This window comes from Thalia democratica, chromosome 5, assembly GCF_965202585.1.
Source record: "Thalia democratica chromosome 5, ktThaDemo2.hap1.1, whole genome shotgun sequence".
Taxonomy (NCBI): Eukaryota; Metazoa; Chordata; class Thaliacea; order Salpida; family Salpidae; genus Thalia; species Thalia democratica.
This window is the reverse complement of record NC_139169.1, coordinates 67,615,858-67,641,194: the sequence shown is the minus strand read 5'-3', so window position 1 is coordinate 67,641,194 and position 25,337 is coordinate 67,615,858. Positions and strand designations below refer to the sequence as shown.

Sequence of the window (25,337 nt, the reverse complement as noted above, 5' to 3'; positions counted from 1 at the left end):
ATTTTCAATGTTTTTAGTTACATTTAAGCCAAGTTGTACGTAGTTATTTTGGGAACGGGTCTAAATTGCACGAAGGGTCAAACTGTGAATAGTGGACTCTATCTCACAACCTCCCGCTCACAGAACAGCTTAATAATTGCTGAATTACACATCAATTTTAAATTGATCCTCAACGCTAGTATATAATGTTAATATAATATTATATGCTTCGATTTTTATAAAACAAATAAAGAGATCTTAACTACTAGAAGAGAAATAATGTATTTGTTCTTTCAAGATTATATCATGCAAACTATGTTTTGGTCAAAAACCTCGTCAGCGCTTAAATAATAAATCTTATTCAAACATAAATCTTCAATAATACGTTAACAAAAAACTTTAATTTAAAGTAAGTTAATTTAAAAATAACTATATTATAAATGGTTATTGTACTTTTCATTTCAAATATACTTACAAAAAAACTATTGTTTGTCTAACACAATACTTTCACGTGATTTACGTTATTATAAAAATGTGCTCATAGCAATTTGAATGAATCTCGTTTGTAATTTAATTTGAATTTTAGTTATACTTTGTGATACTTGATTGTTGAGCTTCTCGTAATTCGTTTAACTTAAGGTCTAAATTAAACATTATATTCATAATGATTAGTATACTGTTATCAAAAAAATAATGCCTGGTGCAATTTGAATGAATCTCGTTTGTAATTTAATTTAAATTTCAAGTATATTTTGTGATACTTGATTATGGGGTATTTCGTAAATTGTTTAACTTGAGGTAAATTAAACTTTATATTCATAATGATTAGTATATTTATCATGTGGAACTTGATCATGAGGAATCAGTTATTTAATCGAGGTGTACATAAGCAGCCGAGCGAATGAAATAGCAAGTTTTACCGACTTCATGTCAAGAAGAAAGCAGCTTCACGTCACTTAGCGCTTTGAGCGTAAGCCGCCATTTTGGAAATCTAGCTGATCCTCGTCAAAACCTCTCTTGACGCTTTGAGCATAAGCTGCCATCTTGGAAAATCTAGATGATCTCCGCCAAAACCTTCTTATTCAAGTATTTTATTTTTTAAAACATTTACTTTGTACTTTACTTCATAACTTCGTAGTTTTTATACCTTGTTCTATACACATTTTGTATTCCTACTTTAGCAACGTCGATTTGAGTTGTTAACGTGCCATACTCATAAGTTTACTCATACTGTAGCAGACAAACTGTCCTCCAGCAACAAATTCCAGTTTGGGTCAATTTGAACATTGAACTCTACGTATAAGCCCACACATTCGGTGGCATAAACTTATTGCATCTATCTTTCTCTTCTTAATTTCAATATTGTATCTTTTCATCTCGCGCGCTCTTCAGCCGGTGTCAACGAGGAAGTATAAGTCCCTACGTTCTGAACCAGTAAACTGTACGAGCAACCATTTGTTACAGCACAACTAGAATCGCGAACTGCAAGAAGCCTTAGAAAGTAGTAAACACTTCTTAATGTGCCTTTTATTTTGTTGTATAATAAAGCATATAGATACTTGTTAGTCTATATTTAAACTAATCTTATAAGTAAAATGAAGAGGCTATTAGCTCTTAAACCCTCTCGCACTCGGTCGCAGACAGAGGTAGCAACTAAAGATAAAGATGGGCCCGAAGCTATTGCGAGTCTGGCTCCTGTCGAAACTGCCGAATCTCTTTCAGAGGTGGTTTCAAATAAAGCTAGAGACCTAAGTAGCCTGGAGTACATCAAGCTCAGTTGATACATAAGCCCAAAAGAAAAAAGCAAATCAATATACTGAATATACTCCGAGATCACGAGTTGAATTTGATAACATTTGTTAAACTACAATATTGTTTACAATATTTCAATCTTTACATGATCTTTATCATAGTAACAAAGTTGTTTTATTGTTTATTATCTTATTTTTATAATAGCTCACAGAATATCAATTTAAAAAAACAGTTAATCTCTACCAAAAATCGTGCCGGTGTGCGGACTTGAACACTTATAATATTGAAAACTTTAATTATGAACAAATATAAACTAAATACTGATTTAAAATAAGAATTAAAACAAATGGAAAACAGGGTCAGCCTCTTAAAGTATATTTTAATCATTTAAAAACTGTTAGTATAAGTCAGCTATTGATATAATAATATTTTTAACTATAATTCATAGTTTAACAGCTAAAGTTATAGTTAGCTTGAATATAAAATGTACTAGTTAGTTACTCATAAAAACTATCGTTTAAAACTTATAAGTGACTCTTAACCTTATAAAACTAATAGGAGTATATTAGGTTAACATAATCAATAAAAACAGAAGCTGTTGAATTACAAACTCATCAGGTGTAGTACAATTGCAGTTATTAAAAACTGAATGGCTGTTAGACTGTTCACATTGTTTCACAATGTTCTAAAATTCGTAAGAACTAGCTCTCCCTATCGGAAATAAGTATAATTTTGCTAAAGGTTTAAACGAAAAAAGGTTTCAACAAAAAAAGTAACTTTTAACTATCTTGACAAAAATAAATAGATATTCAACTCGACTATTATTTTTAGGCAACATAGGCAACAAACCAAAACTTTCAAGTTGAAGCTTTAAAGCGTAGTTGCCAGAATTCAATCATCTAAAACCAAACGTATTCGAAATTAGTACAAAATCAATTTTTAAAAATATGGCAACCTTACTTAACAGTACTTGTTTTATCTAAATGAGGTTTTTATTAACTGTCGTATTTAGTAAAATGTAGCACAGTTGTCAGGCTATACATATGTCAAGTATTTCTCCAAATGTTGGAAAACTTATAAGTTTTTTTAGTATTAATACAAGCTAGATACTATTAAAACTAGTATACTATCAATCATGATGTCATTTCTAATTATTACGTCACTCTACTTAGTATTCTATATTTTCCTAATTTTGTATACTGGACACAGTTTACAAGAAATTCTCTTTTTTGGATTTGTTAAAAAAATTGCATAAGAACGTGGTACATAAAATGAATTCAAATAAAGATCTAAGATTAATTTTAATGATAAAATAATCATTTTATAAGCAGTGAAAATAAAACTAAGACCAAGTTTTTAAACATTAGTTAAGATAAAAAGTTATGGTCCATTGGCAATTGTTACTAATATCCACAACACATTGTAAAAACTATATCGAGCGTGTTGAATATAAACCTCAATCAGTAATCAAAGAATTATTAAATATTCTACGTATTTTTGAAAGATGTAAAAAAGTGACAGTTAGCATATATACAAAAAAAAAGTTACTCAGCTGATTATAGTAATTCAATTAAACTTTTTAGCAAAAGCAAAGTAAAGTGAAATCTAAACGGCTACAAAAACCCTAAAATAGTGTATTTAAACTTGTTATATTTTAGGCAAAAAACTAATGCAAATTACACAAAATAAAAATTGTTTTAGACATGGAATTCTAACAGGCGACGATACAACGTACAAATAAGATTAATTCAAGAAACCTTTAGCAACAACGTAAAACAACAATGTCACTCTGAATTAGTTCCATAGTATTGTTGAACTTGATTTGGAGTATAATATCAGGATTATTTACTACAAATATACATAATTTGTAATAAATATCCAGTTTATAATACTAGAAACCACAGTTTGAATATGAAACTTTGTATTTTAAATACTTGCTCATTATATGATGGCAGTAATTAAGTGTTTTAAAAACTTATAGTTTAAATTAATTTAAGAACAAAAATCTTTAGAAAGCACAACAAACTAATTACTGATTTATCACAGATATGATTTCAATATTTAACGAGATTGAAAACATAAAAATCTCAGAAGTTGTCAAATTAAAGCTTAAGAGTATCTAAAATCAAAAAGTACAAAAAAGATTATAAAATGGCTTTAAGATGTACAAAAAAATAACTCAAGCTTAATTTACAACGTATATTCGACAACAAATGAGATATGGTTAATACAAGAAATAAAGTTTTCAAAAACATACAATAGAACCTGAGAAAGATATAAAAATAATGTTGAATGCAAACAAAAATAAAACAAAGGTAAGAACAAAACTTGTAACTGCACAAATAAAAATTATTGTTTTAAGAAATAAATATGTCATTTATGTATCAAAATAAAAATACATGACCAACAAATTTATTGTGTGAAACAAAATCAACATAGTATGGCAACACAATAAAGCAACCCAGAAAACAAAACTATCAAAAGTACGTTCACGCAAGTAAGAAAAGGAAATTAGTGGTGAAAATAGAAAAATCAACCAAAAAAGCAGGCAAAGAAAGCTAACTATGTTTTAAGGTAAACTTAAATAAGAAAACTACATAAACAAAAGGAGTTTATAGGCTTATGGCGACACCAAACATAATTCTTATTACAAATTAGAAAAACTTAAAAGTACATGGGAATAAACTTTGGTATTACTTTTTCTGTATATTACTGTTGTTGTTATACAACTTGGGTTTTTAGTGTTTTTTTTTGAACAAACGTAACTTATTTCAAATATTTTGTTTAGTAATTTTACATTATAGACAAATATCTGAACAGTTAATTAAAATATCATAAAAAAATAGCAACTCTACCATTCACTTTTGAACAAGAGAGTTTTAGTTTTTAAATCAGCAATAAAGTAAGGGATTTCACTGTTAAAAACGGCGTTAGCTTCTAGAAACTCGAGTAAAAATAAAACTAAACTTTGAAATAATATTTTTACCAATAAAGAAACAGTTAGAATCAAAAACTATATATAATTATATTTTAAGCCAAGGAGTTTGCTTGGCGTGACATGATGTGATTTAAGCTATTTTTCCTAACTTTAAGGATACAAAAAATTAATCTGAACAAAATTAACAACATATAAAAGTAAGCCAGACTACAAAACTTTGAAAAGTACGTAAAAAACAAAATTAAAGCTGAAAAATGCATAGTACTTAATCAGAAAAAAGTCTAAAAAAGGTAGAGAAAGCTTCAAACTATATTTAAACTACAACTTAACTGTAGTTGAACAGATAAAAAGTTAACAAAATAGGTGATTTGATGGGCTTATGCCGAAACCAAACAAAATTCTTATTACAAATTGAAAACTTTTGTACTACATTTTCTGTACATCACTGTTGATGTCTTACAATTTTGTTATTTAGTGCACTTACGTTTTTTTTAATGTTTTAAGTTTTATAGTCTGGATTGAAATCTGAACACCGAGAGATTTTAACAATTTATTAAGAAGAACAAATCAAAATGTTAAGAAAAAAAAAATATTAACTCTACTTTTCATTATTAAACTTTGCTGAAGTTTAAGATTTTAAAATAGCAATACAATAAGGTTATGTTTTTTAAAAACGACGGTTATTCTAATATTCTACTTACAGGAGTTTGGCGTGACATATACACATTAATTAAAAATAAGGTTTAACAAACTATGTTTCAGTACTTATAAGATAACTGCAAATTTAGAAAAGTACCTCAGTTAAGAAAACAAATTTAAACGAATAAAAATACTCTAATATTTCAGAAATTCAATTTATCTTCAATATAAAAGTTAAACTAAGTTTTTAAGCAAAATTAAGAAAATGCAAAACAAACTTGATAAATTAAGTATGACAACTCATTAGAGGAATTAAGTTAAGATTCCTATAACCTGTAAACCATTAACAGTATCATAAAAATGAGTAACTATAATAAAATAACATGTTCAGTTTGATGAAGAAAGTAAAGTTAATATTATAAAAGCCTCATAACTGAAAAAAAGGCTTAAACACTTTTACAGGCTTAAAAAAGTTCAAAATATCATAATAGGAGTATAATTCGTCGTACTAAAGAATATCAGACACATTTACAAATAAATACTAAATATGAAATCATCAAACAAATAAACAGTAAGGTACTCCAAAGAAAATTACAATAAGTGTTTAAATAACTAAACAAGTTTTAAGATCTAAGTTAAAACTCAGTTAAAAACCCTATAACTATACTTATAAACATGAAGTAAGAAATACAGGTGTAAGAAAATATGATATAACAACACCAATTAAATTTTGTAAAGCTTTAGGTTATTAAATGATTAACTAAAATTCAAACTAGTTATATTTTGCGATTTTGTGGTTAAGATAAAAAAAAATATTCTGTTTCTCAACAAAAAATATGTGTATACAAAAAAATAGTACGACTTTGAGACATAAGTTAGATACATCAGAAAATTAGCAAAAAGTTGTGCAGCTTTAAACTGTTATTCTTATTTAAAAAGAAACCATCCAACAACCTTATTTAATAGTATAACACGCTGTTTGCAATGCAAAAAAATTTCACAGTAATAAGAACAAAACAATGAAACTACAACCCAAAATATAAAAACGAATCAAATTTCAGTGTTGTTTAGATACAATAAACCATTAGTCTTTACTTAACTTTTCTAACAGTATAATTAAATTACGTAACAACAAACTAAAACTATAACAACGAACCAAACCTATACTTCAAGAGAAACATTTTTCTAAACAATTTCACAGCTATAAGAAGAAAACAAAGTAATCTTATCTAAACTATAAGAATGAATCAAATTTTAACTTTGTTGAGAGGAAGGTAAAACAAATCATTAGTTGATACAATGTTTAAACTTAGCCCAGAACTTCATTTTAGAACGAGAAATAAAGAACATTTAGTTAATTGGTAAAACAAGAATGCTTATCAATAGTCAGAGAATTAAATAAGAAACAGCATTAAATCTCAAAAACAAATGCTTTTAGTTCAGGTTAAACAAAAGTTTAACAAGTTTTACGGCTATAATAAATAATATGTTAACGAAAATTACAAATTTTGATGTCATTAAAAGTGAAATGTATAATTTATTCAAAGAGTTTTATTCATTTATAAATCAATATTTATCCTACCTTTAACAACCATATAAGATTTCCAAGACATATAAAAAACATTTTAAATAAAAGTATATAAATTATTTTCAGTCTTTACTTAATCTTGGGCAAGAAGCAGAACTAAACAACGAAATAAAAAAGTACGATAATAAGCTAGACTTATAAATAAACATCATTAACTAAAGAGAACCCGTAGAGTAGTTTTTAAATAAACTTTAGAATTATTTTACAGAACAACAACGAAGTGTTAACTAAAAACATATTACTGGATCTAACTTTAGTTTGTTAAGGTAAAAAAAATCATGGGTAAAACATAGTACAGGAATCACTTTTAAACTAATTTTTTTTTAAGTACAATTAAATCAATAAATAAAAAAAAATTATAAATATAAAGAATTATAGAGACAAGTTTAACTGAATAAAGGTGGACAATAATATTGTGCAATTAAACAATTACTGGTTAATTATTGCTATTGAAATAGTATTTGAATTTGACAAAAAATCAAAAAGCTTTAACTTTAATATCTTGTACGCTACTTACGAAAAGCTAAGAAATATACTGTATAAAAAAAATTTTGGTTTTGAGGGCCGCAGTTTGTCGACCCCTTCTATACAGTATAGAGCAATCTAAAGCAAAAGAACATGAAACATTATCTAAAATGTACTTTAGACATAAGATTTAAACAATCATACTAACCAACACAACAAGATGATAATTAATAAGAAATTAATAATAATTTACTGTAGTTCGAAGATTAGTTCATTTTAAAAATATTAAGGGAATGTAATAAAATACAGCTATATCAAATACAGATAAATAATGCTGCACCAAATCAAAATACTAATAACAAAATGTGAACCAATAAGTTTTATTTTTATACCTACAACTAAACTGATGATCTACATTTAAAGACCGAGATGAAAAATATTATTTGTCGATACATAGTTAGGTTGTATTAATGTAAAGACGACTTGTTGTTTAAAGCAATAAATTATTTTAGTTAAGAGTTAGTTACGGTATACATCTACATGCAGGAGTATAGCAGAGAAATTTAGTGAAGTGTCCTAACTGTAGAGATAAATATAAAATTAGTTAAACAGGTTTTATAAGGCCGAATTTAAATACATTAAAATTCCCAAAGAATTTGACATAGTTTAATTCAAAATACAATTTTGATGACAAGAATTAAGTTGACCTATATTTAAACTAGTATATGAAAAAAAAGATAATAAAGAATGTAAGGCAGAAGTAAGGCATTTCTACAGTTAAGAGACAAATTTTACCATTCATTTTACATAGACAAAAAGTCTTCACTATTTAAAAATATCAACAGTTTTTAGGTTTATCGAAATGTTTATTTGAGTTGCAATTACTACTTGATAGAAACAAGAAAATATTTCTAAATGTATAAACTATTTAAAATTTAAAGTTAATCGTTTGCTAATAAAGATCCTATCGAAACAAGTTCACTGGAAAATATAATAAAAATAAATTCAACCAGTACTACTTCTTTATTTTCTTTTAACATTTCACAGAAACAAGTATTAGTTTAATAAATAAAGAGTACTGTTTAAATATTATTAAATGTACAAACATAATAAACATGTTTGTGTTAGGTTGAATGTAGGTAGTTAAAGACCGAAATTAAAGACCTAGGTAAGCACTGCTGGTTGGTCATAGTGCGTACCTAGTTGGCAGGTTACCTTGAAATGAACAGCTTAATCTTAAACATTTAAAGTTAAATGTAAATAGTTTAAAACATAACATTAGAAATAATCATATAAAACAGCGGAACAAGATGATAATTATAGATCAAATATTAAAAGTTGATAGTTATTTTGATTAGAGCTTATTATTATGATATATATGATTATTATTATTAGAAACTGAATGTGTATCTAATTCCTAAATGGCACTACAAAAATTACTTTCAAAGGTAACAAAATAAGACCTCAAAACTAAAATAGCTTCTGGATTGAATATTTACAATATAATAATAATATTCAAGCTTTTAAAAAATAGCTATTTTTAGTTTAAGATGCACTCAGTTTAAAAAAGTCACGTGTAACGCTTGCATACCTAAATAAAATTGATATAGATCATGAAACTAACTTAATAACTCAAAAAGCTTTTAAATAGGAAGTATATTTTAACTGTAATCATTACTTGAAGATTAAATAAGTATTGTTTGAGACAAAGAGTTGAAATAATCATACAAACCAGCACAACAAGATGATGATTGATAATAATTGACTGTAGTGGGCTAGAAGTAGAATTAAGTTACGAAACAACAAAATAGACATGTAACAACGTTTTAAACTCACAAACAAACGCTTTTAGTTTTAGAGAAACCAGAGAGAACATTTTTTAAACAAACTTTTAATTAACTTTACAACAATACGAACAAAATAATGAACTACCAACTAAAAGAAAAATTGGATCTAATTTCAATATTGTTAGAATAAGGTATATTTAATCACGAATATAAAACAATTGACACCTAATCCAACAATTTTTTTCCAATCTAAACCATAACTTAAAAATAATTTCAAACAATTTTAGTTGAAAAATAACTAAAGATAATTACCTCAAAAGAAGAATTAGTTGGCGTAACGGTATTTGTTCTAATTTATTAAAAGTACAGAGCTGGTAACTGCCATTATGTATATAGTTAAACGCAGCAATAAAAAAAAAATTGAGAGTTGATTGCCATTAATATTTAAATCTATTAGTTTAATTTGATACACTTTATGCAATATTTTTTATGTCTGTATTAATTAATGTATAAGCTTTACTTAGCTTAAAAATATAGAGCAATTTAAAACAAAACTTAATAATCTACAATCCAATACATAGTATGCATATATTATAGTGTTATTAAAAATTACTAAGTTTATACTGTATGAAACTACCGGGTTATGACGTAATAATTGTGTGTAAGTAAACGTTGAAAATATCACAAAATTAATAGAAGATTGTGGACAAAAACAGTAATTTGTTGGTGTCTAGTTTAAATGATGACCCAAACTTATTTATACAAACTAAGACGTAAATGGGAAATGTAAAACTTTAGAGCACTGTTTCTATCTAAATTACATAAATCTCCTACATACAATGATTGCAAAGATTTCTATTTTTCATACACTGGAGAGTGAAATTAGTCTGTGATATCTTATAACTTCTAGTTAAGTTAAAGTTTAGTTATGACTTAGAAGTACTAGCACACTTACTCGTACATCAAAGTCATAACTAAAGGTGGTGCCGACCAGCAGAGTAACCGGGCCTAAAGGACAAGAATTAAAAAAAAACAAAGGGCTACGGCCGGTCGATGACACGGTGCTTCGCACCTGTCATCTCTCCGGCCTGCCCTTAGTCTTGTCCGCTACCTTAAACTTAACTTTCAAACTCATAAACATAAAACCACTCAGTCATAATTGAAAAACTATAACTGATATTACCGTCAGGCCTTTAATGGTTTCACATCAATGAATTAGATCACATAAGCTCAAGGTTAGTAAAAGATAACAGATAAAGACCGTACAAATACAACGCATAAACGTATATTCGTTTGGCAGTTACGCTACTCACGGTCTATTTGACAGAAAAAGAGGGCCTTCAAGAAAAAAGGCCGTAAAGAAAAAGAGAAAAGGAAAAGATGAAAAATTTTTCGCCGGCGAAATGCCTTAAAAAATAAATTTAAATAATCTCCATCAAAAAATCTCATCACATTTTCGGTTTGGGGAAATCCCCATTTTTGAAAATATGGGTGGGGGCCTGAAAAATTTAGTGCGTACCTTATTTTAGAAAACCTATTTAATTAATGCAAATAATGTGTTATTAAAAATTTAGTGCGTACTTTTAGCGGGTGCGTACATTATTTTAGAAAACCTATTTAATTAATGCAAATAATGTGTTATTAAAAATTTAGTGCGTACTTTTAGCGGGTGCGTACATTATTTTAGAAAACCTATTTAATTAATGCAAATAATGTGTTATTGAAAATTTAGTGCGTACCTTATGCGGGTGCGTAGTACTTAAAGAAAATCTTTACTTATAACAGAGAAAGTGTTATTAAAAAACTAGTGCGTAATACTTAGAATGCGTACCTTATAGATGCCTTTATTTTGTTAAAACTACATGTTTAAGTTAGGGTTAAAACCCAAAAACAAATGAATACAGATACTACATCATCCTGGTTAAGTACCTAATGTTTTACATATACATGGAAAACAGTTCATCAACCTCATAGATAGGTGTACTTTTTAATTACAGAAAATAAAGCAAATAAAAAAAGAAAAAAACTACAGACCTTTTAAATGTGTACATTGACAAATCTATTTATATGATTGAACTGTATTCTATGTATACATTTAAACAATAGTCAGTTAACTTGCTTATGTAAATTTATTTTACTTAGATAACCTTTTAAAAACAGTATAAAACTTAAATTAATCAAAAATAAAAAACCACTTGAGATTCATCTAAACAGTTAAAATTACTTTGATTCAAGTAGTAACTATATTTTTGTCAAATAAAACTTTAAAATTGTAAAAAATAGTTTATGTTCTTGTTAACTTCAGTTTTATACTGTTCCTACTATAGGATATCACTTTACTTGTCATGTAACTTATTAAGCTAAAGTTTATCCATGATAGTTAAATTGGTCTCATTGTAAAGTAATTATTTAGCAATCTAATAATTACAAAGGTTTGCGCTGTTACTACCATCACTACTTACTAACTAGTATACTTTAATTTACTTTATATATTCACTAATAGACTTTGAATGCTTACTTAATTGCTTTGTTTAATCACTGATCTCAGACAACTTTTTGTGTGTTTCTTAAAATGTGCATACAAATTAAAGGTGTTTGATGCTTTGAACTTATCATTTCAATACATTGTTACAAACTAAAACAGTTAAACCATACTACTTTGTGTCAATAACATATGTTTATTAGCCTGTAGTTCATTTCAAAGTTTGTCAAATACTTGCATCATTTGAAATCTTTATGGCTGTATATTTATACTATTACCAAAATTGAGTCTTTACATTTGTCATATACATAAAAAACAATACAGCAAGTTGTTGATAAATGCTTATTAGTGCAAACATATGAACAAAAGAAATTATTGATAGATAAAAGAACAGAAAGAAGTTAGTGATAGAAGAAGAGAAAAATTAAAAAAAAGTGAGAATAAACCTCATACAAATTTACACTAACAAATTTTAAATTTTGCTTGCTGTGAATTGCTTTGTAAATATATGAGTGTAAACTTAAAACTTTGGAACATTTTGTTTTTTAGCAAACCTAATCCTGATATGGTTTAACTGTTTTCTTTTGTAAAAAAAATGAATAAATAAAGCTTTATAACAATTAAAACAGCTTTGAAACTAATGACATTTTTGTTTTATAACTACTCTTCCTACTTATCTTTTATGCACACTTTAAGTAACTCTTATTACAAATCATTAATTTATAAATGTATAAACTACATTAATACAATCAGAACTAAACAACTTAATTTTTATGTTGTAAATAAACTTCTACACTTAGATTAGCTTGCTGTCTCTTTGGGCTTCATTCATGAACAAAAAACTTCTTCATACAAGCATATAAAGTTTAGCACAAATGTTGCTACTTTTAAGTGATTTTATTTATTCTTTTTTAAGTTTTCTCTTAATTTAAGATAGCCTAGTAATGTTAGGAGAATGAAGCCCAACAAAACAAATATATGTTTATAAACCAAGGATACAACTCTATGAATAGCTAATATGAATTTGTGCAAAACTTAATTAACATCTAAAGCTTAATGTTATTCAAGCATGAGAACTCAAAAAATTTAATAGTATTAAAAGGACTCAACAATTGATAAATAGAAAATCTAAAACTTTAAGACAGAATATCAAGATTTATTGTAAATATCCAAAAAACCTTGACTTTGTTACTGATTATTCAACTACTATAACTGGTAACCCTAGCAAAAATACTAAGTTTTGCACAAATTAAAACAATCTAATTAACTATAAAACAAACTAACCTCAACAGCTGCTGTAGTAGGTACTCATCTTTAATCAGATTCCAAAAAGTGTGATCCATTGCCTAATCTTAAGATGTAGGAGAAAGCCAAAGTTACAACTTATAAAGACCTTTGAAAAAAGCTAGAAGATTAAAAATTTTACAGAGGTTCAAAAGATTTTTCATAAGAATTCTTTTGAATTTCTCTGCTCAGTTCACTTTACAATGATGTTTCAAAGATTTCAAAGACTGAGATGCAAGTTTTTGAAGCCTCTTGATGATTTTTTTTAAATGCATCATGTAAGTGCATTCAAGCCAATTGATCTTGTCTGAACATGTCATGCTTGTAGTATAAACACTTGTCACAATTTTTATGAATAAAGATATATGCATTCTGTGATGAATTAAAAGATAAAATAAAGATTTTTTCAAAGGTTTTGCATGAGAAAAATAATATAGATTATCAACATAAATTTCAAGACTGTTGGTTGCCAAACTATTATTTTGAATTTTTCTCTACTTATTTCACTTTATAATGATGTTTCAAAGATTTTAAAGACTGATATGCAAGTTTTTAAAGCCTCTTGATGATTTTTTGCATCAAGTAAGTGCATTCAAGCCAATTGATCTTGTCTGTACATGCCATACTTGTAAGTATAAAAACTTATCACACTTTTTATTATTAAAGATATATGATTCTGTGATGAACTAGAAGATTAAATAAAGAATTTCTTCAAAGGTATTGCATGAGAAAAACAATATAAATTATCAACATAAACTTTCAAGACTGTTGAATGCCAAACTAGGTCAAATGCGTTCTTAAACTTACTCACACAATGTAGAAATATAAGAGTTTTAGAAGATAAAATGAGCAACAATCATCAAGTTTTATCTTCAAAAATATTGACAATCAAATAGAGTTTGCTTAAGTATTGTACAAAGCTCACATAAACAGTATAAAAAAGAAAAAAAAAAGAGTTACTTTACACCTACAGCATCTAAGGTGTTTTTACTACAAGTGCTTTTCTCAAAAGAATATTCATTGAAAAAAATATTTTGCAAAGTACTATTTTATTGTGATGTCACATTAAAATGTAAGACTTTAGAGAATTCATAAAAACTACAAATTGAAACACTATCTTAGCATGGCAGGGTTGTTTTTAGCTTTTTCGAACATAAAATGCTTTTTATTTTACATAATGTTAAACCTTAAACTTTTTTTTTTTGTAAAAAATAAACTGTTTTAATTTCATTCTTATTATTCATTCTTTTTAAAGTTTTTCGTAGTTTCTACCTTTTTTACTACATTGGCGATAACTGGTTTAACATATTGTTTAATATTTAAGCTACAGTAATTCATTAAGCTCATATAAATTACATTGACAACTTTATAAAGACATATAAAATAAGCGTTCAACTCTTAATTTTACGAAATTGTTTTCTTTTTGTTTTAAATATGTTTATTACTTAACAATTTGTACAAGATTTATTTTATTTACCTTTATCTCATCAGGTAATAGCATTAAATTTAACTTTTGCAAAATCATTTTAGTTATTATTTAATTTGAATCGTTTTGCCATATTTGCCAAAACTATACAGTTTTTGTAGTCATTGGTATAACAACTTTTTGAAGCAGGTAGAAAATAAAAAAAACCATTTTGTGCATAGTGAGTGAATGCTAAATAAAGACACACTTATCAAAATATTCATGAATGAGTTTGAAAAATAACTACTTTTATATTGCCACAAAGTCCATATGTTACAAGACAAACAAAACTCTGTAGAGTATTTTTGAAACAAAGTTCAAGTATACTAAAAAATTTAATTCTTTTTATAATAGATTCTCACTCACACAACTATAACTTGTGTGTACACAGATTTTTATGCAAAAACTTCTACAAGTATCAGTCATTTGCAACAATGTTAAGTGTTAATGCTAAATGATACAATTTTTGTTTTATTTTGCAATGTTATTTATTTGTAAAGTCTTTACTTTGCAATCATTAATTTAATGTTCAATGCTATACAACATTATCTTGCCTATAATAAATCATAACTTTTTAATATCTCATTAATTTGTTGTGTGCTAATTAAATAAATATTCAAGGGTTTTTTAAACACTTAAAGCTAAATGAACTACAACATCAAATATCCCGTTGACATGCACACCACATCACCTAAACTTTTAAAGGTAAGTAAATAACCTGAAATTTTTGTTTTACATTATTTTTTCTTATTAAAATCACTGACCAGCTATGCTTTTCAATATTCCAAAAATCATTATTTTACAGACAAAGTTTGTGTATTTAGGGTGATTATGATGTCATATTACATGAAAAGAAGTCTCAAAAACGTCTTAAGACCAAATCAATAAGTATAAGTCTAGGACATGTATAAGTGATTTTATTACTGTTTAAGATGAAAAATATGTGATTTTGGGGTAACTAATTTTTTGGCCGGCATACCTTTTGTTTGCAATTATTTTTTAGATTCTTCTTAATAAAGCAAATACACATTTTTGATAATTTAAAGTATTTATATATTAGAGGTACACTTAGAACTATTGTTTCAAAAACTGCATGCACTTGGTTTTAATAACAAAATTTGACAGTTTTGGTGGTCAGTATTCAGAGAAAAATACTGTACAGAAATTCTCTACTACAGTTTAAATATTTAGAAAAAACATTTTTTTATATTTGATCATTGTTGTTTTAATAAAACAATATACACAAATACTAATGTATAAAGTAAATGTTTTACTAATGCAATTTAAGAATAGTTAGTAAACTTATCTAATAAATTTAATATCAATAAGAAGGTGAAGAACAAATGGATGTTTCACAAGCAGAGGAGCCACACTCAACAGAAGTCAGCCTGGAATTGAAGCCTGTCAGCTCCACATACACTTATGCTGAGCAGCAAGAATACAACCAGATGTGTTCTACTTCCTATGAAAACAAGTTGGTTTTGTTTTGTCAAATAAATATTATCATTGTTTTTATGTATCATAGTTGGTTTGCACAAATACTACATTTTTGTCTAAGAAAGTTTTGTACTGTTGTAATAAGGGTGGAAAACTTTTTTAGTTATTAGAACAAATTTACTTAAAAAATTCTCTCTTTGGCTAGACTTTTTAAAAAGCAGTTTTAGTGGGCTATGTAGTTTTGAATATTTTTACAACCACAAAGAAAAAAAAATGTTTGAAACTAATTGTTTAAATTACTGGTTCATTAAAAACAACTGTGTACTAAAAATAAATTAAAAGAAAATTGTATAGTTATTGTTAGTAAGAGCTTAATTTTATTTGTTTTCTGCAAAGCTAAAAATACTTCACAGCCACATATTTCTGTTTGCTAACAGATTTGGTCTACAGGTCATACATTTCCCATCCCTACTTGATACTATTGTTTTTCAACTTTTCGAAGTTTTATGAATTATTACAAGAATATGAAATATTCTTAACTTACACAATAAGCTTAAGGGCATAGGGGGGTCCTCCTTGATTTTTACAAGTTGATCTTATTTTATAGAGTTTTATACGAGCTATCAGACATTTTTAATTTAACAGTTTGAAAAAATTCATAGTATTTTTAAAAACATGAGCAGTCAAAGTCAGTGACATCAATAGGTTTCTAATGAAAGGCCCAAACTAAAAACACAAAAAAAGACCATTTCACTTAAAATCTATCTCCTCCTTCATTTTTAAAGCAATGTTCTTCAAATTTTCTAAAAAAGTGTATTATTAAATTTTAAAAAGATTGAAATTTTTTTAATTTTGAAAAATAAAATTTTTATTAAAAAAAAAACCACCTATTTTTTTTTGTTTTATTCTTATCTAAAGTTATTTTTTTAATATTTAAAAACTCCAACTTTCAATTTTTTTAAACTACAAAAGGAACGTTTCCTGAAAATTTAAGGTCTCTATCGCAAAAAATGAAGGAGAAGATACGTTTTTAGTGATGTTTTAAATTTCCAAGAAAATTGACTTAGAAAAACTTTCAATTTTTCATTTGTATTGGAAACTTTTTATGAAAATTAGAATATCTCAAAAGTTAAATAAATTTTTTTAATTCTATAAAAACTGGCTTGTTGTTTGTACTTTAAGCTTTCATATAAGGTCCAATGTTATTTTTGTAAAAAAAAAATGTCGGACACCCCTATGCCCTTAACTTATTATCGAAAAAAAACCTTAAAGTAGATAGAGATGTTAAAAAAATATTAATAATGTTGTTATATATATATAGTTCTTTTTACAGTTTAGTTTAGAACCTTGACTTTCTACCTACAAATTTTCAAAGAAAAATTCCAAAAACTTAATTTTTACTTTTTCATGTTATGAGTCCACTGTTTGATATTATAAAAATTTATTTTAATTTTGAGATGTTTTATTTTTTGTAAAAAATTATAGAATTTTGAGATGTTTTATTTTTTGTAAAAAGTTACAAATTTTTCATTGTCAATTTTCTCAGAATTTTTAAAATCACAAAATATCTATCTTTTTTTATTTCATTTGTAAAATTTAAGACTCAAAATTTTTTAGGAATAGTTCCTAATATAGTTTTAAGACTTTGAATGTTGAAATTTTTAAAATATTATAAATATTTTTTTTTTAATGAAAATATTTTTGTATTTAAAAAATATTTAAATATTGATAATGGACTTTCTGTAAAATAGAATGTATTTTAGGGAGAAGATAGGTTTTTAGTGAAATAATCTTTTTTTTTGCGTTATTTGTTTGCTCTTTCTTTAAGGAACTTACTGAGCTCACCAACTTCGCTGGCTTTTATCTCAAAATTTACTTTGAATTTTTTATGTGGCCTATTTGAAATTAAAAATAGTGCTATTTAAAATTAGGCAAAAAAAAAAACTAGTTGTTAATATTGTATACATAATTATATATATAAAGGTAAAAAAATACCTGCAAAGTTAAGATTTTTTAATTTTATTGTAAACTAATATACTAAAAGATATGAGGGTTAAGTTATGTCTTTTTTAAGGTTACCAAAAAACCTCGAATCCAGGAAAAATTTGTAATTTGAAAATTCAAGGTAAAAAAAAAAGAAAAATCCTGAATTAGAGTAATTTTGAAAAAAACCTGGTATTTTGAGTAAAAATCACTAAAAATACCTGAAAAGTATGGTATTTTAAACAACTTTTAAATGTCAAGTAGTAAAGTTTTAATTGCAAATAAATAATCTATCTTATAAATAAACATTTTTGTCATCTTCAAATTTTTTTTAATAAAAAAACAAATTTATAGAAGCTTTTAGAAATCTTTTCAATGTTGTTATACTATTAGGCACAGTTTTTTACCTTAAACTTAATTTAAAAACTGAAAATAGACCGTAAAACGTCTAATTTTAGAAACCTGGAAGAAATTTTGAAAACCTGGAGAAAACTTGCCAAAATCCTTTGGCAACCCTGCTTAACAAGTTCCTGACAAACAGCGGACGTGCAGATAAGTGTTTGCGTGGCGTGCTTCGAAGCGGGCCAGTACGTCGAATCGTTGCGGTTGATCGAGGAATTGGAAGTCCACCACTTCGCGCACTTTTCCACCAGCAAAGAGCTGTTCAAGTTGAAGGGCATGTTGCTGCTGAAGCTCAACGACTACAAGAGCGCCAAGGAGAATTTTTTCAAGTGCCTGCAGATATCGGCGGAGGACTCGGTCGACATCAGGCTGGAGCTGGCCGCCATCTTGCTCGACACCGGGGAATACCGCGTCGCCATCGAGGTGTTTTGGTTGTTTAATTAGTCTGCTTTTGTTTGAAACTTTTTGAGATTTTGTGAAGTGTCTAATTTTTTGATAATACTTTAGACACTAGATGGAGCTGAGAAAGAGGAGAATGAAAATGAAATTTCACCGAAAGACCAGATGAGGCTGCTGAATTGCAGGTTCAAAGTTTTCAAAAAGTGGGGCCAGCATCCCAATAAAAAGTTTGTTATTTGTTGAATGTTAAGTTAGCGCGTTTGTTTTTATGTTTAAGAAGTCAAGCTGTGCCGTTTCGAGTTACCAGAACACTTTTATCAGCTTAAATAGAATTTAAGAATCGTTAGCTAAAATTAAATAGTATTTTTTTATAATGAAACCCTAATTTGAAGTCTGATTTTTTCCTTACGTTCTGTTTAGCTTTAGCAAAGTTAAAAATTATTAATAAATATGTATAATAAAATCTAGATGAGGAAAAGATAATTTTAAGAAGATTACTTATGTACTTAAAACAGTATTTGGAGCTGTTTTTTTATTCGATAAAAGCCAAATCTTTTGATACGAAAGCAGAGATTAATATTAATAATAAAAAAAAAACTAATGTTCGGTTTGTTTACTGTAGTTTCATCAGAACAATAACAAAGTTAGCATATTTTTTTAAGGATCAAAAAAATACACATTACGACGTTTCAAATAAATTGGAATAGTTTTAGTTGGCTAATGCATTAGCCAACTGAAGTTATTTAAATTTATTTGAAACGTTATAATGTGAAATTTTTTGATTCTTTAAAAAAGGTTTATTTTAACTCTGTTACTGTTCTGATGAAACGCTTAATGTGTAGAAACTATAGAAAAAAACCGAACATTAGTTGTTTTGTAATTGTATTATTAATACTTTTTACAGTAGATTATTTTATTGTGGTTAAATTATTAAGTTAAAATGTTTTCAAAAATGTTTTTTTTTGTAGAATGTTTTTCTTGATAATAAAAATTGCACCGAAGTTTTATAACCAATTATGAAAACCTAGAGTTTTAATACATATATTATTAGAAACACTGCTTTAAAGCAAATTTTAAATTAAAGAAATATTTTGCTCAATTATAAGTGCTTAAACCAATTCACAAAATTAGGATACGATAGATCACTAATACCAACTGATAGACTATTTTTTTTTAAAGTTACTGGAAGTAAAAAAAATGTTTATTAATTCTTAACTAACTTATACCCTTAATGCTAATAAACATGATTAATCACAGAAAGAAGCTAGCAGCTGCAGCGGATGTTGTATTGATTATGCTCGCCAACAGACTGAAAAGTACTTTCAAAACTGAGGTTAATTTCAGTTAGCACTTTTTCTGCTTAGTACAGACAGTTTTCTTGTTTTCCAATAAATATAAAAGTACTTTGTTTGGTTATTTTCGTATCAGAGTTGTTAAAAAACCTGACATTTGACAATTTTGTAAAAAAAAACCTGGAGTTTGAGAAATCTGGGAAAAGCCTGGAAAATCTGGAATTTTGAACAAAAATCATTAAAAAATCTGGAATTTTAAAGAAACTTAACATGCAAAGAAATTAAATTTCGATTATATTTCAAAAATCTATCATATAGTAAAAGAAAATAATAATAAAGTGCTTTTTTAACATATTTTAAGTAGATTTACAGTGTCTTTTCAATGTTGTTATACATTCTAAGTCAGTTGTTTACCTTAAATTTACTTTCAAACCAAAAGAAACCAAAATATTGTTATTTAAAATATCTGGAATAAGTTTAGAAAACCTAGAAAATTTTGTCAGAAAAACCTTTGACGACCATATTGAATGCAACTTTTATTTTTTATCTGTTAAATTTTTCTTAAAAAAATTACTTATTTTATCTTCTAAATATCATGCTGATTCTTCATTTCTCACTTTACTTTGTGTAAACAAAAATATATTATTTACAAGGTCTTTACCGAATTATCAAACTTTAATTTTCTCATACTGTCTGGGCACTTAATAACTTTTAAAATAAATACAAATTAACTGGTTCAACGTTCAAATTTTTCAGCTGTCAATAGTGAAGCGAAGTAGGAAAACAACCAACCCGTTCGCAGGCGAGATCAAAGTGACTTGCAAGAGGGCGGGCAAGCAGAGGATTGACGAGGAATTGTACCTGAAAGCCGACTGGCAGGTCTTCAAGCAGAGGCAGTGGATCGACTTTTACAAGGTTTGTTTTGATACTGTTTCACAGGTATGTTTTAGAACGCTAGTGTATTTGAAACTCTTTTAGTTTTGCTTTTGACACTTGTAAGCGAGTTTGAAATATGAGTGTAATTTTTTAATTGAAAAATAGTTTAGTTGTACAATGCTTATTCACTTATCCGGACGCTCAATTATACGGAAAATTTCAGTCAAGAAGAAAACTTTTTAAAAATCAGTATTAAACACAAACATTTTTGTGTAATACATACTAATGTTTGAGCTTTGATGCTGTGAAAATTTTTTAAGTGATTTTATAAGTTCTGCAATTTATTACAATAAGTTATTAATACTAGTAAAGCTTACGTTCAATTTTTTTAAAACTATTTTAGTTATTAGAAACCTTTATATGTAAAATAAAAAAGTTATAAAAAACAATGTTTTTAATTTTTTTGAAAATTATATATAAAAGTTTTTTTATGTTTGGTTTTTAATTCAAACTATCAAAAGTTCTTAATTGAAACAATTTTTATTTAAGATAGATGCATAATTTTTTTTTTATTATTAAAAAGTTAAAAGTTTGACAAAGTTAAAAGCTTAAGCCTGGACCTTCGTATGCCGTGAGATAAGCTCAACTTTAACATAAGGTTAAATCATACCAAAAAAATCCATTTTAATACAAATAGTTTACAACTTAAGATTCCAAACTATTTTAATATTTTTGCTGCATATTATTTCTTTAGTACAAAAAATTTTACGACCTAAGACTCCACCAATATAATCAACCTTATCAATCAAGGAGTTGCTGAACCTGCTCAACACGTGCAAAAGATACAAGGAGGCCTGTTTGATAAGCGACCACGTTATGAAGGAGAAAAACTTCTTTTCGCGCGCGAAAATTTCAAGAAGCAAGCTGGAAGTTATTTTGTTCAGGTTCAGCCTGTTGAGCGGGTGGTACTATTACGCCTACAAAATACTCAAGTTTGTTTGAATCAAGTTATTTGTTTTGTTGATATAATGAATACTTTGCTGCATTTTTATTAAATTTTAATTTTACAAACATAAATAAACTTATCAAGCAGTATTTTCAGCTAATTTTGGATTTTAGTATACATTTTTAAATTAAAAACTGTATTAAAACTTTTAGTGCTTTTATAAATGGCATCCGAAATAAAGACTGTTTTTTTTTTATAAATATAAGTTTAAAATTCTAACATCATTTATACAAACACTGTCTTACTGTACATTGTTTCCATACAAACCTGTTGTATATCAATTGAAGGAAGGTGATCTTGTCGAAGAAGGAGGACCAGTCGTCGGTGCAGAACCACGTGTGGAATATATTCAATCAGGTGGTCACCAGGATGTCTCACAGTCAGAAGGTTCTCAAAAACACTCACAGGTTTCTCCACAGAATCATGGCGGTCAGTATTGTGTCAAAAAAATTCGCAGAAAAGTATTATTAATTGCAAGGCAGAAAATTTTGCGTTTAAGGTTTTTTTTATCTAAGATAATAAATACGTGTTTATTGAATACTGTCTATATCCCAGTATTGGTTATCTATTATTTTATTCCAATAGTTATTGTTTTTACAACAATAATGCGCTTTATAGTAAGTAAACTTATGTTGACGTTTTTTGTTTTGTGCTAATGTAAAGTATTATTTTAATGACTGGTTATGTTTACCACTTTTTAATTGCAGAGTAAGTTAAAGTTTTTCGCAATAATGATAAGTTGTTTTAGTGTTATTTTCAAATTTAATTACTAGCAAAACAAAGTGGTTAATCTGTTTTCTTTTTAAAAGCATTCACGAAAAGCAAGTATACAATTACAGGTACAAGATAAGAAAGTTTACCCGCTTCAAAGCATGTTCGCTCATGGAGATATTGCATCTAATAACTTCAGACCTGCACTTAATTATTACATCGAACTACTAGAAGAAGTTTGTCAGTTTTTTGTGGATGTATCTGTACTTTATTTGTTTTTCATAATTTTTAGTTATCAAAAACAGAATAGTACATAATAAAAGTTCACTAATATATTTTATTAAAAACCAAGTAAAGTTTCAAAAAGTAATTATAAGCAAACTAAACGTTATTAACAATTTTAATCCTTTTCTGAGAAAAACTAAAAGTATATAGTTTTTTAAACTCGTTCTTTTACTTATATCTAAAATTCATAAATTTTTGAAACTCTTATAGTATCTTTGTGTAATGTATTAAAGAAGTGAATGTGTAAGTTAAAGTAATACTTTTACAGTTTAAAAATGTCTTTAGATTCATTTAGAAAACGTACGTAGCTTTTTTAAACCAACTTTCGTCGTTGCTATCGAATAAACTTATCGGATAAATAACAAGAATACTTGCAGGAGCAAGAAAATCCGGAACTGCATTTGATAGTGGGAATTTGCTACTGCCACATACTCACGCAGAAAACTTGCGGTAACAAGCACACTTATGTCGCGCAAGCCTTCGCACTCCTTGCCAAGTATTGCCAGGTTTGATTATTTTGATAGACTGTTTATTACGTTGAAGATCCTCAATGGTAATGTTTAGTTTTCTTGCTAGAATATTTGTTTTGATAAAGTCTAAAAGCTGACGTTTTTGAAATTAATGAAACAAAGTTGTTTGTAATATTTCATTGATAGGTTAACTATTAAAGATTAATAAAAGCTATATAAAGGTTTTTTGTAAGTACAGTTTTAACCCGCACTTATTTCATTCGGATATAAATACCCGCAAACATAATTTTAACTTTGTGCATTCAATAACAATAAAAGCTACTTAAAATTTTTGAAAGTTCATGAGTCAGCTTCTGTTTGATAAGTAAACAAAATATCCTTCTTTCAGTAATGATGTTATTTAATATAAACTGAAAAGGCTGATATTTCAAATAAAACTTGAACAAACCTGTATAATGTTTGAAATGGCAGCTGCGGAACAACAAGCAGGAGTCGCTGTACAACATCGGGCGCGCCCTCCACCAGATCGGGCTGAACCACTTTGCGGTGCACATTTACGAGGACGCGTTGAAGTGCGGACCACCTGCCACTGTGGTCGACGCGGTGTGCGAGGACAGCTTCGACCTCCGGCACGAGATCGCCTTCAACCTCAGCTTGATGTACCGGCAGTCGGGCAACCACACGATGGCCAACTACGTGCTGTTCAAACACAACGTCGTTTGATGCTGCACGTCTCAATTTCAATTGACGGTTTTAGTTTGTTTTGCTGCTTATGCCTTTTTAGTAAATTTTTGTAGAATTTTATTCCTACTTTTATCAAGGACGTTTGAAAAATTTTCTTATTAAGCACAAACCTTCAGTTATTTTAGATTTTTTCCTTCGATAAGCTTGCAGAAGAGCTCTTAAGATTTTCACTCTTTTTTATAATTGTGTTGATTTTAAAAGTTATTTACTATATTGTAAGTTTCGTTTAGAAAATTGAAGTTTTAGGAAGTTATAATTTTGTGATACCTAGATTTTTTATAATACTAAAAATTTAAACTGATAAAAATGTATAAAGTAAAAACATTTGTATTTTTCCTTCGTTTGCTGTCTCAAACAATAAAACTAATTATAAACCAGTAATGATTTCAAATAATGACTAACTTTTTTTTATGCTATTTATACATCTAGAAATAAGACACTTTTTTTTACATTATTGCATAAAATGTAGGTTTTTATAACATATAATCAATTACAAGCCTTAAAAACATTATAATTAAAATTTTTAAAGTTTTGTATTATAAAGTTTGAAACTTTATCTTGTTAGTTTTTTTAACTTTTAAATTTTATTTTATCAATCTGCTATCAAAAATATGAATGTTTTTGTATAATTTTTAAAAAGTTACAAGTTTGTAGGGTATTTTTGGTTCTTAAGTGAGTTTGAACTTGTTTGCGATATTTAAGTTGACTTGAATGATTCAATTTATAAGTGTTCTAAATTGATTTCTACTACAAAATGTACCTTATGATTTATCATGTTTTTATGCAAAATTAAATTATTAGTCATATTAAACTTCTTTATTGCATACAGCTTTGTACTACTCTGATCTAAACGAATATGATAAAAACATTTTGCTATGAATCGTCCGTTGTTAGTCAATCGAAAAAAAAAGACGATTACGAAAATAAAGAGTAAAAAAGCTCGTAACGATTATCACCTAAGTGTTTTAGAATCTCTATTTATAAAAACATGTAAACCTAATTTGTGTAAGCAACAATACGTTTATAAATCTAATCTTTATAAGTTGTTATAGATTTTATTTGAATTTTGTCGCTTATTTTTATTTTATTTTTAATGTTGCTTATCTTAGTTAAATTACTGATAAACTGTTTTGTATATGCATTTATGAATTGTGAATGTTTAATTAATTTTTGCTCAATTATGCTAATTAGTGTTAATTGATTTTTCTGATGTAACCTCTAACTATTTATATACTCAAAATTTAATCTTAAAATTAGTTGCTAACTAAAGTAATTGAAAAGCGTTAGCCGAAATCGATTTTACTTGTTTGTTGCTTTAATAAAGATGTTTTTGAATGAATTTTGTCTTAGATT

At 27.1% G+C, this 25,337-nt stretch overlaps 1 protein-coding gene across 1 annotated transcript; it reads left to right on the top strand.

Moving 5' to 3' along the window:
• The first annotated feature begins 1,574 nt into the window (after positions 1-1,574).
• Positions 1,575-23,963, top strand: LOC145836775 (general transcription factor 3C polypeptide 3-like). Its single transcript, XM_082944547.1, has 12 exons — positions 1,575-1,755; positions 15,712-15,853; positions 17,580-17,590; positions 18,341-18,624; positions 18,709-18,827; positions 19,858-19,933; positions 20,649-20,831; positions 21,579-21,760; positions 22,062-22,203; positions 22,614-22,721; positions 23,148-23,276; positions 23,712-23,963. Exons 1-12 carry the CDS (start codon positions 1,575-1,577, stop codon positions 23,961-23,963), a joined length of 1,809 nt encoding a protein of 602 aa, XP_082800673.1.
• Positions 23,964-25,337: the final 1,374 nt, after the last annotated feature.

Excerpts from the sequence above, each read along its gene's own strand:
- LOC145836775 (XM_082944547.1), top strand. The coding sequence starts at position 1,575 with ATGAAGAGGCTATTAGCTCTTAAACCCTCTCGCACTCGGTCGCAGACA. Across the intron at positions 22,204-22,613 it reads TTCTCCACAGAATCATGGCG|GTACAAGATAAGAAAGTTTA; the intron begins GTCAGTATTGTG and ends ATACAATTACAG. Across the intron at positions 22,722-23,147 it reads ACATCGAACTACTAGAAGAA|GAGCAAGAAAATCCGGAACT; the intron begins GTTTGTCAGTTT and ends GAATACTTGCAG.